This window comes from Lepisosteus oculatus, chromosome 2 (genome assembly GCF_040954835.1).
Source record: "Lepisosteus oculatus isolate fLepOcu1 chromosome 2, fLepOcu1.hap2, whole genome shotgun sequence".
Classification (NCBI taxonomy): Eukaryota; Metazoa; Chordata; class Actinopteri; order Semionotiformes; family Lepisosteidae; genus Lepisosteus; species Lepisosteus oculatus.
Window position 1 is genome coordinate 37,987,785 of NC_090697.1, and position 18,650 is coordinate 38,006,434.

An 18,650-nucleotide genomic window follows, 5' to 3' on the forward strand; every position below is an offset into this window, starting at 1 on the left:
GTGTGTCATTTAGTTTCCTCTCTCTTGCACATCCTCTTACAGTACAGTATGTACACTTCATGCTTACTTTTTCCGCTTTAGATAAGGAATTGACTCTGAGCTTATCATACTGTAGATGACTGTTGCCGGAAAACATAATATAGGAAAAAATGACTGCAAGATAATGTTGCCAAAAACAACCATCTCTTGTATAAGGACTTCTGAAATCTGAAAAATGCTTTTTAAAGTGGATATGTGAGACCCATAAAATATAGTACTTCAAGCAGTAACCAAACAATCAAATGGAACAAATAAAGACATTAAAGAGGTCAGAAATTAAGTAAATATACAGATATACAGATAAATATCTAATCTAAGTTAGATTTCTACATATTTACTAAAATAAATAGTTATTTTGCAAAACCAATTGATTCACTTTGTTATATTACATACACAGGATTCATGCTATTTTATAAGTAACCTACGGCACAACATAAATAGAGATATACAATTGTATAAAAATATATTCATTTCTAAAACATTTATTTAAAAACATTAAAAAGATAAGATTCTTAGATCAACTCTGATTAGGAAACAGACCACCCTGGCCTGACGTAGTTACTGAATAGGTTCTGGATAGGACACTTTCCCCCCGACTAAGGAGAAATTGAGGGAAAAATTATTTACTGGCAAATATTATTCCATTATTACAAATGGAATAGTAAGGTTAATGTCATGTCATTTACCAAACTGCTTTATACCATACGGTGTCACGGGAAGCTGGAGCCTACCTGACAAGCAACGAGCGCAAGGCAGGGTACACCCTGGACAGGGCGCCAGTCCATCGCAGGACAAGGTAAAAGCCAAGGAGGGAAATTTGGCCCGGACACTGGGATAGCCCAGGGCACCGGGATCTTTTAGTGACCACTAACCTTAGTCCTGAGTCTCAATGTAATATACTCAAATTTCCAAAACAGTCATCTATTGTTTCAGGTAAGAGTCACAGTAACCTGCAACCTATCCCAGATGACTAGGGAGCAAGACAGGATGCCAGTCTGGCGCAGGGCACACACAGGATAACACAAGGACAATTCAGAGAGAACCCTTAAACTTTCCAGCAGTCTTTGGAAGGCGAGTGGAAACCAGAGCGTATGGCAAGAACCCACATTAACATTGTAAGAACATAAATACTCCCCAGAGATGGTGCCCCCCCAGTCCTTCACTGAACCCAGACATTGTAAGGCAGCAGCAATTCAAGATATTTTAGTTCTAATTGTCTTTCTTTGCATTACAATATACTGAATAAAGCTCTATCATAACAGTCTCCCAAATTCAAGCAGAAAAGGAATAACAGACTGGATTGAAGCTAAAATCCCTTAAGAACATACAGTACATGTTACGATATTTTTTTTCCCCCATTTGCTAAAGTATGTAATATATGTCAACTCAGTCTACCTTTTCCTAAAATACTGAATTAAATAAATGGATACAATTTAAGGCTTTTCCTTACAAACTGAAAGTCGGATCATAGTTTCTCTAACAAGCAACTAGAAACATCTTTCTAACAGCTAAAGGCAAACAATTAGATTCAAAGACAATTCGATTGCTCACTGACAATTGTTTCCAATCAAGACAGTAGTGAAACTCAATATTTCCCCATTCTTTCAAATGAACACTATCCATTGAAGTGTAACATATTATTTACATAAAAACAATTTAGAGATTTAAATATATTAGCCCACTATAACATACATTCTTTTTAAAATAGTGACATTTTTTCCCTATGACACTATTTAAAAACTTCTAAGATTTTTTAACACATTTACACTGCAGTAAATATAATTATTCTAAGTTTCTAGTCTCTATCCTTATAAAACTATGCCATAGGCCATATTCCATACTCATACCAGATGTTAGTCCAATACACTGTTGCAAATCTGTTTTGCATAAATATGCAAGGATTCTCCATTTCCCTAACATAAGTGCTACATTGTACTCCAGATAGTTCACACAGCACCTGATTGTTTGCAAACAAGAAGGAATTCAAGTACTCAATCACATTTTAAAATGTGTACAGTTCAGTTTACAGAATTCAGAAACTTTTTATCTCAATGCCCGCAGTCAAGAAGTGCCACCATCTTTAAAAAAATATCAAAATAAGCCAATTGCTTGCATGAAAAAAAAGATTTATTTGAATTAAGTCGTCAGTTTAACCTAAACAAACCTTAAACTAACCTGACAAAAAGATTAATGGAGATTAATAAAATGTTAGTTAATTAATTCCAACTCAGTTAAATCTTTCATATGTAATCTAGTAGATTCATACAAAAGCAACAAAAACTCAAAAGATGTAGATTTCCAACACCAGTAAAAAGAGTAAAAACCTAAGCATTTAGTTCCACTTACCAAATCCTCTGACATTTTTTGCTGAGAACACACCCTGCCATAAGTTAAAAAACCACAAACACAGAGACCAAAGTTCAGAATGATCTCCAATTTGCCTTCAGGCACCTTAGGATAAACCAATCACGTTACTCCAGATTACAGTACGACGCAACAGTTCACCATTATAAAAATCCTTTCCTTAAAGAAAAAAAAAACAGATAAAGATCTAAAAGTAAAAAGTAAATATTAAGGCTCATTTGCTCACTTCTAGTCAAAAAAATAATTAGTTGAAAACTTACTGACTTCCTAGATGTTTGAAATAAACCCCAAAGATACTAGCAAAATGCCACTGTTGGCAAGTCCATTGTCAATGAAAAAAACACACAAAATTGTCTTCTGGGAAAATTGGCCCTGTAAGCGTGTGCATGTTTGTCTGCCCTGCAATGGAATGGCATCCATTCAGGGTGTATCCTGCCTTGCACCTGTTGCTTGCCAGCATAGGCTCCAGTTCCCCCGCAGCCCTGTACTGGATAAAGTGGTAAGAAAATGGATGGATGGGGAAAGCATAAAACCCCTTCAATTTATACAATTTATAGAGAATAAAAGGAAAATTGTTACTGTAACAAGTTGGGGGATAAACAATGAACCCTAGCGGACAATCTTTTTTTAAAAAATGTGTTACTCTCTTCACATCACAGCATAAGGCAGTTGCCTCCAAAATAAATCACTTATTAAGCACAGGTAGAATTGTGTGACAAGCCAAAACCTAGCAGTTAATATCTTATGCACAAGACATTACTGGACGATATAAAAGGGAGACAACAGTAACAAAGACCTTCCCTCTTAATAAAACTGCCAAACAGTTGGTCTAGGCATCCGGTCAGTAGGCATGAGTGCTATCGAAAACAAATTTTCTACAAAGAGGTTTACCAAGCTTTTTCTAACATTTTCAGTAATTGAGAACACATCTAGGTGTAGAGAGAGTATACTTAAGCAATATATTCACAGAAAAGAAAGCAGTCCAAGGACAGCTTAAGCAAACGAAGATCATAATTTTCTTAATGACATGTAACAGTCCAGACAGGGTATGGAACCTGGGCAGCTCACATTGCAAAAGAAAAAAATACCATACTGGTATTTGTCCATTTTACACTGTTTGACAAAATTATTCACCTGGTGAACTAAACCAACAGTTTCAAAGATCAAAAATTAGTGCAACAGCTATTTAATGAGTAATCAAAGTGGTTAAACTCAACCTCAGAGTAAATGCATCATTCAGCACTGAATTTCAAGTCTCAACTCAAAATCAATGATGAAGACAAAGGGGCTTTCAAACAAGAGAGGCATGAAGTGGTAGAGAGATCAGAAAAAAGTTATTTATCACTTTAAGTAGAGTGAAGACAATTATTGAGAAGTGGAATACAGTGTCTATGGAAAGTCTACACCGCCTTTCAAAAATAACATTTTGTGGCCTAAGTATAAGTATACCCTCAAGAGACATCTAGTTCTGTCTCTTCTGTCTAGTTTTTTTTTTTAGTTTCCTATGTGCAACAGTGATTCTGGTCTCTGGAAAAACATAAACACTGTTGTTGATACAAAGTTGTACTTGTAATATTAATTTGCAATAAAGATAACAGCAATGAGTTCAGACCACAAGCCATAAAGTTCATTAAATGACAATGGGAACATTAAAATGCGAGTCCACCTTGTTTGACTGAACTCGGGCTCACCATCCATTAAATGAGCATTCAACAAACGGGCTTCCAATCCTCCCATTTGTCCACGAACTTCCCACAGTAGACAGGCATTCATTGTGCAAACTTGCACTTCAGGTTTATCGGTTTAGGTTTTTCACTGAAGTGGGCAGTAAGCTGGCACACAAAGTGTGTTCTGGGATATTTCACAGCATGAACGACTTTTGGTTCCACATTCACATTAGCCACTTAAATACTTTTTAATTCAATGGTCGGCAATTCCACTGCCTGTGGCAGCTGGAAAACACAAAGAGGAATGTTCATTATAGGAACCTTCCAAATTTCCCACATGCAGGCACCGAGCTCTGGTCCTGCCCACACATTGGCTAAAACTGCACTAAAAGATCAGCTCTTTGGAAACGGTTCAAATTTCAAATAAGATTTCCCACAGTGGATGATGGTGCACTTGGCAAGATGGTTAGGGTGCAGGAAGGTAAAAAGAAAAGCCAAAGAGTAAAGCTCACAGTGGAATCTTTTTTTAGGGAGGATATCACGTTGATTGGGTCTTTCGGGCTGGAGGTCATCATGATCTATAGTTGGGTAGATGTTTTCCATTGGTATAGTCTGGTCTGGATCAATCGATTGGGTCTGAATGATGGATTTATGAGACTTGCTGATGTGACTTTCTTGTTAGATCCGTTTGATTTTTGTCTTCCAGGCTATCATTAACAGACCTGTGCCCGTAATGAACTCAGCATCCTTATCGTATACATTTACTTGATTAGATTTAGATATCAACAGAACAACAGAGTATATTCCCCATTTGTGTACCAATGGATGGGTACAGTGACAAACATTCCTCAAAGATACATACTTCCTCACTCTTAAGATGCAAGGTAAAAAAAATGTAGAAGGTTAATTCTTATAGTGAAACATTCAAAACAGCCACTAGAAAAACTCATGCAAATGCAAGATACAGTAGGATTTGAGTACATTTCTGCTCTAAATCCAAATAAACACAAGAAAAAAGGATAAAAGAAAAGCATAGGGAGTCAGAAAAATCTTTAAAAAGTGGTTAGCTTAATTACTTTATTTATAACCACAACTCCTCTTTACTGCACAAACGTGACACTTCAGTCCATGTCGGAACAGTGTGCATAACTGGCAAGCACATAGAAAGGAAATTAACACGCTTAACGAGAAACCTCAAATTCAAGAGATGCCATCAGGTTGTAAGAATTGCAACACGATATTTTTAAATAAATCGACTACGTGAGAAGGAGCAGCATAACACTAGATTCAGGTGCAGAATGTAATGCACTTTACATTACTAGACATTTCTGCTTAGTAATGAGTCAAACCCACATGTTCAGTTGCCTTGCATACGATATGGTTAACAAACGGCAAAGCTTTCATTCGTCTATTTCTCTTTCCCTCTTTGCATGGTTGACAGTGTTCACAAATTCCTCACATAAAAAGGGGGTCATTTTTATGACAGTCTGCTTTTAGTCATCACACTGCTGTACAAAGCAGTATGAAATCTACTAAATTGCTGAAGCGCGATTTAAGTTTCTACCACAGCAATATAAAAGCTGATGTTCCATAACTAGCAAGGACTCTGAAATTGATCAATTTAGAAATGTAATGTAACAAAAATTACCAAATGATAATGGAGGGCTGCACAATCTTCTCTCGATGCGTGATGCTTACCTTTACAAAATTGTCTGGGAACACACCCCTCCTCCCATTCAAGTCTCCTTCCAGCCACCCCTCTTCCTCCAGTTTCCTCACATTTTTAATAACATCTCCCAGTCGGATAGTCAGCTCATCTTCATGGAGGGCTTCATAGTCATACTCCACTACAACTTCCACTGTAAGAAAAAGAGCATAATTTAAATACAATCATAACTAGGAGAACATTTAATTAGACTATTAAAATAGAACAGCCAGGCATGATATTAAGATCAAGTGCACAACAAAGAAACAAAAAAACATTTTTCTGGGATACTAGGACAGGCTAGTCTTTATTATTTACAATGTGTAAGGTAGTAATGATCTACTAATCTTTCACATTACAAACATTTTATTGTTTGTGATGTGAAAGATACTGTAAGTAGATCAAACTACCCTTTAATACTTAATGCTGTGTGCTGTGAGCAGGAAAGTATTTATGAAAACCAATTATCCTTGCATGAATTTTACATCTTTAAAGACTTGAAAGACTTTTTGATAACTAACACATGACATTAACAGTCATGAAAGTCTGTTGTGAATTGCTCACAATTCAAACAGCAAAGAAACCACGCGATACAAACTTACGTCAACTGAAGAAGTAAAAACCAAGCACTATTTTAAGCAGAAAGATGTAAGCAAAGTATTAACAACTTCCTAATATTACAGAATATTGTACTTTGCACCCGATTTCACATTTCATAGACAAACCAGGCTTGATAACTGCTTACTACGTTTTTTTTCCCTCCAGACTTAGTCCTAAATTTATCCTTCCCTTAATTCATAACCTCCTTCCCACGCTCCCTCATTGTGTGACATAAGGAAAGGGAATTACTGACACATCAAGCAAGTCAGACTACTTTTGTCAATGTGACTTTGTAGCAGACTGACATGAATACAAGTAACAGCTACTCTAGTAAGGAATAGTGTGACACAAGCTTAGTAAGAAATGCAACTCCAATGTGATAACCTTTATGTGCTATAGTTGCAACATTAGATTGTTGTCGTGTACTCATGTTGCACCACAACAGCATTTGTGTTCAATTACAGTAGTTATGGACTAAGGCTACAAATAAACATTTTCATCTTGTCTAGTAGCAGAGACATCCCAAAAAGTATCTGAAAGAAACAAATACCTATTTAGAATTATACCTACAAAATTTGGAGTTGACTGGCCAATTTAAGCTGAATTGGAACTAAATTAAAGGTTATCGAGCACAAAGCGTTTGCATGTTGGCCTCATTTCCAAACAGAATATGACGCCATAAGAGTTTAAAAAGGATTTAAGCAACTTTTCAGAAACAAGTGCGACAAAACCTTTGGTGGTTAATGAAATCCAACAAATTTTGATTCATTCAGTTCTGAAGTTCAGAAGACTATGAAAGTGTGAACCACCATGCAATCTCTTGCTCAACATCCACACTGGAGTTAGAGTAGTCTCCTTCTTGCAGGTCATGGGATTCCAAAGTGACTTTAACCAAGCACCTTTTCAGGAGTTGTTGGCATAGTGATGGAGTGAAATCTCACAGCCCAAAATCGCACTATCCACAGCATGGGTGCTCAAATAGCTGACCAAGACTATGACTCCACTTAATGAGACAATGAAGACAATGTAGAAGTGTATTATTGTCTCAATGTCAGAAGTAAGGATGAGAGAAAAGTCTATTGCTTGCATCAACACACTGAAAGCAGAAATGTATCGGGCAAAACAAACATTAATCACAGTCTACAAAGAGGAAGCAAATTTCAGGAGATGAATGGTCTTGGTGTTACTGTAACATCCTATCTGAAAGGCTGGAAGGTAAAAATCCTTCCCACCACCTGTAAAAAATGCTTTCTTTGCTGGATTTCTGCTAATTGATTACAGCTGAGATTCACAGATTTCAGTACAAAGTGGCTATCAAAAGGAGCTGAACATCGCTGTTCACCAACAGTCCTCATTCAACCTGAGGGAACTTTAACAATTTTGCACAAAAAAAAAAGAATAGGCATAAATTCTAGCTTTGCACATCTGCAAACTGCTAGACACTTATCCAAGCAGACACATGGCTATAATAGTTCAGGTGGGTAGCTGCGTCAGCATGCGTAGGCTGCAAAGGAACAAGTAATAGGTTTATTCCATGCTGAAAAAAAGAAGAAAGAGAACACAACGTTTCGGCCGTGGAGCCTTCTTCAGGTGTGGCTATAATGCCTGCCAAAGGTCCTTCTACCAAATATTGACTCAAGGGGGGTAAATATGTAACAATCAGTTATTTTCTATTTTATAATTTAGGATATTGATCATTTAGAATGATCTTTAGAATTTAGTTTTTATTTTGAGGTTATAGAGGGTCCTGTGTTGGTCACTGGCAAAAAATCCCAAATTAATGCATTATGATTCCATATTGTAATGATAAAATGTGAAAAAATGCAAGAATACTTTCGATAGCCACTAGATCTCTGGTGGCTCTCCAACTAAATCTAATAAGCCCCACATGCTTGATCTTCAAGCTTCTTTGCTACAAACAAAGACCAGTCGTAGTATAATATTCATCATGTCATTTCCTTGCTTCAATGGACAGTTTTTAATTTGAAATATTTTTTGAAAAATGACAAACAGCCTGAGAACAGAGAATGCAAGCAGAGAAACAGCTTATTGTGAAGATGAGTACAAACCTATTTAAGTAAGGAAAATATATCATTCCCATTACCTTAACCAAAACTGCACTTTAAACTGAAACCACCTGTTTATCATTTTAATCTATTTAGTTCTGCTACACTGTTGCTGCAAACTTTTTCTAACATACCTTTGCTCAAGTTCTCTCTTCACCACAAATTCAACAGACTGCTTCTTCCTGTGTTCTCTCACAGCTGTGGTAATTTACAACCATATGCACACAGATGGTGGGAGTCCTAACAAGGTTCTTTTTGGAACAAAGTACATTATGGGATTAAACAGACTGCTAGGTTAATAAAGCCAGATAACTGTCTCCTGCGTAAAATAAACATGGCAATGATCAATACAGAATGTCAAACTATCACACAGGAATAAACCAATGAATCAAACATCTTTTCGACCATTAAAACAAAAAAGGAGCGTCTGCACTTATCCTGTATATATTAATTTATCACTTTAACATCTGAAGCATGGCAGTGAACTATTCCCTACAATGTACAGCATGGTGGTTTACTCATAGTTAATATTGAAGTAGGAGATACATGTAACATTAAGGCAAGATCCTTGATTACCGCTAACATTCTATGCTTACTCTTGATCATAAAAAAATTGGGAAGTTCAGATGGTTTTGTGTCACTTCTATGAAAGGGGTCCAAGGTTAAATACGTGTCTGGATCCAGCTGTGGAAGGGTTTTAGGCTCTGTGCCAAATTGGCCCCAACTGGAGGGGGCTCTGGTTCCTTTGTATACTGTGTTCAGATACTAATATCCTGATCTATTACAATGCTCTTTCAAAGAGCACAAAAATCCCTAATAACAACACAATTCATAATTATTTCAAAATAAGTACTTCCTGTAGCAAGATGAACATTTCTGAGGCCAAATACCTTGCATTTATCACTTATCTGATAGTAACCTGGGAGCAGGGTTTGTCATGCCCATACAAGAAAGAGGTATTGCAACTTTTGTGATGCTGGAATTTCCACCCACATTCCTCACAGATTCCAGTGGGCCAACAACAAAAAAAATACAATACGTGTGAATACAGAATCAACAAACTCAGAAATGAAAACACATTGGAAGACATTTTGCAAACCTTTCAGAACACCAACTGAGTCACAAACATTATATTAAGCGCCAGGTAGTCGATTCCTACAAAACAAGGTGCACCTCTGGACTGCACATCATTGAAAGCTGGGAGTATGTGACTGCAGTTTCATGCTCAAACTAAAACAATGTTACTGTTTTGCAAGTGCTTGAATAGAATCACATTAATGAAAAAAGGCGGCATAACTATGGCATGAGGAATACACCGCAGGTGGGTAAGGGGCCACAGGCTATGAATGGAGAGGGACCTTTAATGATAAAAAGTATTATAGGGTTCATGACATTAACTCACTTTAGACCATCTGCAATTGATTATTTTACTTCCCCTCTTTAAGGAGACGCCAGAAAACCACATTTGCGACAGCTTGCTGTTGAAACCTGGTTCTTGACATGACTTCCGAGAAGTGATAAAACGTCCACAAGAAGCAGCCCACTAGCTTTTAATTGTGTTAATATACGTGACTCTCCAAACCAGGCACCCCCAGATTTGATGACCATACAATGCTATTAATCTTAATTACATTTTCAAAAGTAGAATAGAGTAGGAGTTCAATATTTGAGAGTGTTACAAGTCCTCATATTTGAAAGTAAAGATATCTGCAAGAAATGTGAAAAGAAAACATATACACACAACATTGAGAATTAATTTACAAGAGCTATGCTATGTGACAGCAGAACACATTCACTCACGTAGCCAGATAGTTCTATGGGGATAGCAGATTTGTAGTTTAGAAAAAGTAGGCCCTTAAAATAATTCACACTTCAACATTGATTAGCCCCAGAGCTGTGAAATTAAACAAAACCACATTTAATTAAAATTGTCCAGTGTTATTTTAAAAACTGCATTTCAGCAGGCATCTGCCCTCTAGTTAATTGCTGAAGTAAATAAGACTGAGGTTTTGTGATGTCAGATCAGATTTGTTTTCCTTCACATAACACAGACATCTCTGTCCTCCTGTAGCTACGGTTAAACGTTTAGAGCACTTAACTTTTCCAGTCTCAAAGAAAGGATGAAGAGAGGTCGCGATATAATCATTTTGCATTTTTTTTAATGTACTGACAAAATGAATCAAACCTCCATGAACATCAATGAAACAACGGACTCAATGACCTATATAAAAATGAAAAAAGTAATGTATTTAGGACCAAGGATAAGAAGCACGTCTTTTTTAAAAAAAGTAGATGGGTGATAAGAAGAAATTGCACAACTCAAAGCAATTCAATTATATCTTATGAAATGGGTGGAGGGGTTGCTTGGATAAGTCTGCAGCAACTAATCAATCAAGCAAGATATATTTTGAAAATGAGGCTATATAGCTGTTTTATATTTTGTTTTACAACCAGTTCAACCAGTTCAACGTCCACACAGTTACTGCAAACATACATTTTTTTGCAGTATTAATTATCTTTACAAAAAACATACATGAATTTTGGGAACACAAGCTGAAAGATAAAAGGTACAAAATATATTTGCCATAGTAAATAGGTATCAACAGTATAGGAACAAGTAATAGGTTTATTCCATGCTGAAAAAAAGAAGAAAGAACACAACGTTTAGGCCGTGGAGCCTTCTTCAGGTGTGAAGAAGAAGGCTCACACCTGAAGAAGGCTCCACGGCCGAAACGTTGTGTTCTCTTTCTTCTTTTTTTCAGCATGGAATAAACCTATTACTTGTTCCTTTGCAGCTTACGCATGCTGACGCAGCTACCCACCTGATCAACAGTATAGGCTTGTTTTGTTATGCTCCTATATTTTCAAACTTGTCAAATTACAATTTAATTTTCACCCACTAAAAACTAACAATAGCATCACAATAGGTTTACAACCTGCAGATTAACAACAACAGGAGTTTAAAGTTAAATTTCTGAAGTGAGTATTAACAATTATGCAAAAGAGGCATACTTCTTCCAAACTGGACTTAATTAAGTGATGTTGCAATAAGGATACGGTAGCTTGGGGATTGCTTAAAAAAAAGACCTGCTTTCTAGAAAATGACATTTAAAAGTAAATGAGATACAGTGAAATGACCTAAAATAACTTAATTGTCAGGCAGTCAAAATAGGTAGAGAACTTAAAAAAAAAAGTAATGTTTTAAAATGGCAGAAACAAGCACCTATAACAGTTAACATGTTTTGTTCCCAGGTCTCATCAGAAAATATTGATCTAGTTCTGCCATTTTAAAATGTGACCTTTACTTAACAAAAACCAAGACGTATTGAAAGCTATCCTTTTTGAGTGTAAACATCTTTAAAGTTTAGGGTTGAAAATTTCAGTTAGAGGAAAAAAATGACCTTTAGAAAATTCCAAGTTCTGTTTAATATGCTAAATTACCTACCATTCAACCTGTATAATTAACAGCTGCAACTAAAGGTCATTCCATATGAAATCAACAAAAAATGGACTTTTCCAAAAATGGACTTGTGTCCTTTGATTTTAATGAAGACTACCATAAGTACCTACCTATGGGAGAAATGGGCCTCAATGACTACCTAAGCACTCAAAGATCCCCACAAGTTTTAAACCTGAGTTTTAAACTTTAAAATCTGGGCTGTCTATTTCTATATTCTTTTACAGGATTTGCAAAAACACAGTTTGACCTTTGACGTTACATCTCTTAAAACACAAATGTAGAATTTTTTCTATTTAATTCTATCTATTGCCCGATTAATGTATTTATTGTTAATGTTCAGCAGGATGGAACACTCAGAAAGTACTTCAGTTTTCCCATTTGTTAACTAGAACCTATAATTATAATGCCGAAGATTGATTCAATTATACAATAAGCATATTGCAAGGACAACCGTAAACAAGTGTAAACCTGTTTTTATTCCAAATTTAGGTGACAGAACATTTTTACTCATTTAGAATTTTAGAGTTGAATCACCTGTTCCTTGTTTCAAATCTTCTGCCAACGCTATGCTTTGTTGAATGCCATGAGACACTGAAGGTGAAAATATTACATGAACAAGTGGAATCCATATTGATCAACTTTTTTTTGGGCTACAGATTTCAATGCATGCTATGAACCATTAGCAAGTCGGACAATTGCCCAATGGCTTGTTGAGAACAAGTCTTTCTAGTTGCAATTCAGTCAGGCAAGAGCTGTGCCTGGCGCATGGAGTCTTCATTGCTTTCAACCCATTTCCATAACAAATGTCATATTGCGCCGGTTTTTCTGCTCAACAATTCAAATTGAAGAACTGATCACACTCGAAGGGTTCAACGATGTTACCCTGGTATTTGACCAAATTAAAAAGTCTATATCACAGCTGTGAATGGCAAGAAATGATGGCTTGAGGTTGGTGGTAGCTGCTGATCTGAGGCAACGTGAAGAAGAGGTGAACTTCCTTTTACGGAAAGGAACCTTTGAGATCATGTTCTTTCCCTTGCTGTCCTGATCAAATTACGGTAAATCTGAGAAATGTGCTGAAAACCGTGGAGCCACCACACAATGAGTACCCTGAAGCAAAGAGGGAAAAGCTCTGGAACAGTGGCTTCAAAGCAAAAGGAAAAGTTAAACAGTAAGCCTCATAGTCACATGGCTTTGCTTGGCTCAAAGACACACCTAACCAGTGCAGTGTAAGCAGTCTCCAAAGTAACCAATGGCAGGCAAGGCCCAAGAACATATGTGGGTTCCAAAATTGGTTATTCAGGTCTATAAATCATCCGATCATGTCTTATTATAGTTTATATTTTTTAAATCAATACCCCATTATACATGCTGTTATTATTAATAGATAATAATTACCCCAAACTGACTGGTTTAACACTGAATTAACCAATTAAACCTTTACACATTTTGTCATATTATTACCAAAATATTACCACCCTTGACAAAAAGATATTAAATTGGTCAAAATGTTAACTCATATCAATAATTTGAAAACCTTTTGGACCTTTTAAGTATCAGTAAAGTATTTTACTCCCCCCTCCCCCACACACACACAGTATTTCCCATTTACCACAGTACAATGCTATCTAATTAATCAACAAATCAATCATTATAAGAAAGTATGAATGCTCCTCACCATATTCAAAGAACTACTGGAATAGGAGGGCTTAAACTATAAATGTGATTCAAAGAAACTTAAATAGAGGCTGAGAAGAAGCTGCAGAGAAACAACAATCGATCATTGCTTAGGATACACACCTCCCAGCAGGTGTTGTATAAAACTTGTCATTATCTAACAGAAGAACAGCAGCAATCACCACAAAAGGGAAGGACCCTGAGCCACAAAGTTATTAAGGCTAACAATTTTCTTTCCAACAGTATAATCCAGTCAGTGTATAGCAATTTTCTTCAGTAATGAAAGCTTTCAGTGCAATCAGAGTGAAAAGAAATCAATTTAGATATGTACTATTAAACTAAAAATCGTATGTGATGTACAGTAACTAGCTGCAATCCTTACGTTTATCCCTTCCACATTATAAATGTCATTTTTAAGCAATAACTTGCTTGTATTCAAATGCATAATTGTGCAGTTTAGCAAAGCATATGATGGTGTTTGTAGACTGCCTTTGAGGAGTAAGGTAGCATTTTACATACATGCAGAGCAAAGAGAAGAAAACCACAACAGCTGTGAGGACTCTTAAGTAACTGACAGATCTCCAGAGAAACTCAGTTTCCAGAACTACAATATAATATGTGAGAATCATCCGAGTACAGACTTTAGTTTTTCTTTTATTATTTTTTTTCTGCCAAAGTTCAAACTGAATCCTAAATGCATAAATGCATCACCAAGTTAAAAACATTTACTAAAAAAAGGAAAGCATGCAGACCTGTACAACAATGTTATAATCATGAGCAGAGAAGGCACACTGTAGTATAATCTATTTCAAATCTGACCACAAACCACAACTAAAATTCAGACTGTGCACTTTAACACATTGAAATAAAATATGCAAAACTAAATTGTGAACTTTGGCAACCGCTGTAACATATACTACAGCACATCCAAGTCAAGGACCAAAATAAAAGCATTGTCAGAAGTAGTGCAAAGCTGACTACTTGCATTGCAAATATTTGAATAAAATCAAACCCAAAAACATTTTTTGCTAGCAAATTGTAGAGAAGAGAATAATAATACATTATACAATTAAAATCCTTTAGAAAAACCTCTTTATCCTCAATTTGCCTGAAGTATGCACTTGAGGACATGAATGTATTTGGATTTTGAACTGTTAACGAATATAAAACAGAACTAAACTATAGTTACATGCTATATATGCTCAAGCAAGAGTGATATAATTAACCAAAGGGATCAGTACTGGAACCAATATTCTTCGTAATTTATAGAAATATAACATACCAAAACAGGACAATCATCAAACCCGATAGAAACTGCAAAGACAGTTATATATATATACACTTTTCAAGTAAAACATGGTAGCTGATGTTTTATGTACCAAGTGTCATACAACTGGCAAAAACTATAGCATAATATAAAAAAAGAAGCAGTGAGCTTGAAAAGGCAACTTGTAAAAAAGATTGTCAACATAAACTCTTACGTTTATGTGGGGAAGCAAAAATAAATTTGAATATAGTTTAAAACGTAGTATTAAAATCAATGGATGTTATTTTAAAGTTGTACAATATAATAGTAAGACCTCATTTTGACTATTATGTACAATTTTGCTCACCACAAAACAAAAAAAAAAACCTTGCTAAGCTGGAATCAGCCCGAGTCAGAGCAACCAGGCACATTCCTGTGCACAAAAGGACTGAATCTTTTTAGTTCTGAAAATGAGGAGATGTGATTCAAGCGTTTAAAATCTTCAAAGGCTTTAACCTAGTCAACCTTATGGACTTCTTCAGAATCAAAAGGCCAGAGGCTAGAGGACACAAATGGAAACGAAGGCAAAATGCTTTTAAAACCCTGTAAAGGGGAACTTATTTACTCAGCAGAGGGGTGGCTTTATTACATTCTTATAAACTAGTTTTTTTTCTTTCACTCTTAGTTTTCATCTTTGAGTATTAATATGCTTTAATTTAACTGCATACAAAAAAGATAATTACTTGGTACCGATATTACTTTGGGCTACCTCATTCTTTGACTTAATTAAACAGTACTAAATGGTTCCAACATGCAATTAAAAAACACCAGGAAAAATGTGACTCAAGCAAAATCAACAGAAACAGGATCACAAATTCAATAAGCATGAAATATTCCCATATTTAATATTGATTGCCAATATTACAAGACACTTTGTTAATACTATATAGCAGGTCTGGTAAAGTAACTTGCCATGTTCCATCCTTGATCCTTTGTCAGAAAACTGCTTATTCTTGGCAGGGATGCTTGTCATTCAGAGGGTACATCTAACACAAGCATACTGGTACAGTTTGGAGACATCACTTAACCAGTCTCCTTTAACGGAATCATCTAGCCCTTTCAAATTGATAGTAGTTTAATTAGTTGCGAGCAGTCCCAATAGATTTTGTATGATTTGTTCTTTTTACAAAAATAAGCATTCTGGAGAGTGACTGTAAATGATTTCTGAATATAAGACAGGAACAACAGGTGCCTGTCATTCCCAGAGTTCAGAGACTCTAGACCAGAAGCCTCAAAATCAGTTCCCAAAATGTCCAGTGCCCACTGTTTTTGTCGCACCTGGGTTCTCGGCTACTTAGTTGGACAAATTATTCAACTACAGAATATTAATACTTCTGCTAAATTTATTAGGTCTTTTATAGATAATTGTACTTTCAATTAAGTAAATTCTTTCAATAATTCACTATAAACAAACTTAAAAATATGTCTAAGTAAGCAAATAATTGTATTAATTGCTTAATTAACTGCTAAAGAACAAACACCAGAAGACACCAGGCCACCAAAGTGTCAATTTACAAACTTGCATTAATTCAGTTCAAATTCCTATTAGTCGTATCACGTGTCATGTCAGTAGTACAATTCCTGTTATTACTGCTTTTCCTCAGGTAAAAAATAAACTTAAGCCTGGAAAACAAAATGTTAGTCCTTTCAGTGAAATCTTCCATTTAGCACATAACTGTAAATACCGGGTGTATTATTAAAAGGTATTTTACTTGCAGTGATAAGATCTTTATCTCATGATGACTTTGGCAAAATGTCTTTATGTAATGGATTTGATAGCTCTACAGGTATTACTTACTATCAGACTGAGAGTCACGTACTGCCTTAAGTAAAAAAAAAGATCATGGATCACAGAAAACAAAACATGTAGCAAATTGCACACTTGAGCAGATAAAGTGGGTCAGTGTCAATCCCACAATATGGGTTTAAACTAGCATTAGCTAATCTATTTTAAGGTAATGGAAAAAATTTAAAAGTCTCCTACTGATGAGTGTTATTGTTTGACACTTTAAGGCACTTGGACAACTTTATATTTTGTCATTTAGACTGGACAATGCAGTGGCCTCTCCATACCATTCAAAATGTGGAGTTAACAGCACTTACTTTCTTTGGGCTGCACTGAACATGTAGCCTGGGTATTTTTACCAAAAGATTTTCATCTTGGACCATGAAAAGCCCAGAAATAAAATGAAAAAACATCACCAACCAATAAGAGTGCACAAAGTGAACAAAAAATGCTCAAGAAAGGAATGAACCTTTTTTGTCCTACACAAAGCTTGTTGTAACTGATGAAGTACAATTGTATATTTTTACTGTATTTTCTTTTCCATTAAAAGTATAATTTCAGGCCTAGATGAACTCAGAAAACAAAATAAAATACTAAAAAAACATGCCTGGCACGTTCAGAAACTTAAAAGGTACAGCTTGAAAGGAATTACCTAAAAACTGCATAGCTGTTCTATGAAAGCTATTGAGAAGTTTTTGCATTTGCAATTTCAAAACGACCTTACAACCTAACCTGTAACAATATCCATCCCATGATGGTGAACTGGCAAAATACTGTTCACTAAATAATATGAACCCGCCCAATTAAACCTTTCCTTTCAAATTAGATTCTTCAATACAAGACAGGGACTATTTAACTTTTTATTAGAGGGATATAAGTAAAAGGATTGGGAGATGTGTTTCACAACGACAAATTCGGTAAAGCAATCAACTATTCAGAAAAGGTGTGCCATTCAATTCAGTTTCCCTCGTACTTGGGTTACATGTACAAAGAGATATCCAACTCCAGTCCACGAGTTTCAGAACCCCTCAGGAAACTAGAACAACTGGATTGTTTCGGAATACAATGTCGCCAGATGTCAAGAGAATAATTTACCTGCAGAACCTCAGTGGTTTCAGGAATTCCACAGCGTGGGTCTTATTCCCCCGGTGGCAGTGACTGTATTTTCAAAGCTGAACCCCCCCTTTCTCCACTGATCTGTCTAACTTCCTAGTACTGCCATTGCATTTGTTCTATGGTATATGACTACAGCAATATAAACACGAAACTTACCCATACTGTCCTTTAGCGCAGGACTTCCTCGCTTTCTCTGATGTTCGCAATCCCCGCTACGTATGTATTTCACGATTTTAGAATAAACCTGTTAATTTTTCTTCGCTTGCTGTATATCGCAACGCAAACCCATTCGTCTTTAAGGCAATGGAAGTAAGAGACAAGAACCGAGGCAGGTTTTTTTTTTTAAGAAATTACAATGGAAGTCATTCCCAAGTCTCCACCTTCCTAGACTTGCCTTTAAACTCTTATTGTCACACATATACAAAACAGGAGAAACTCCGCGAGATTTGAAAGCGAGAATCCCGCGAGAGGTCCACACTGGAATGCAGCCCGTGGAGCTGCTCCAGTGGGAGAAGGAAGAAGGATGTTATCAGGCTAGTCGAGCGTTGTTCGACTCCTCCTGCGCAGCATGCTGCTTACTTAAAAGACGTCATACCGCTTACCGTGGCAGGAACAGGAAAAATTCCCTGTATCTGCCATTATAAAAGGACACAGCTTTGACAAATGCGTTTCTTGGAGGATAAAACAAAAATACTGTATCAAATATAACACTGACAACACAACATCTGCAATTCCAAACTGTTGAAAAAACGTGTTTAATGATTTCGGTCCAGAAATCCTACTGGGTTTCTTTTTTTTTTTTGAGTGTGTTATACAGAATTGTTTTGATTCAACAAGTCCGGTGGGTTTTATAGTATTAATGTA

The 18,650-nt window shown here is 36.0% G+C and overlaps 1 protein-coding gene across 2 annotated transcripts in view; it reads right to left on the bottom strand.

Annotated features, from left to right (window-relative positions):
• The window catches only part of cd2ap (CD2-associated protein), an 87,512-nt gene extending 69,241 nt beyond the window's left edge, over window positions 1-18,271 (bottom strand). The window contains exons 1-2 of one of the 2 annotated variants that reach the window (XM_015350762.2): window positions 17,943-18,271; window positions 5,769-5,929 (exon numbers count right to left, since the gene is read on the bottom strand). In XM_015350762.2, coding sequence (XP_015206248.1) covers window positions 5,769-5,929; window positions 17,943-17,946 — 165 coding nt within the window. In that variant the 5' untranslated portion in view covers window positions 17,947-18,271. Of the gene's footprint in view, window positions 1-2,385; window positions 2,433-5,768; window positions 5,930-17,942 lie in introns of those variants that run through there. The other variant, XM_069178650.1, reaches the window with a different exon arrangement.
• Between the last annotated feature and the right edge of the window lie 379 nt (window positions 18,272-18,650).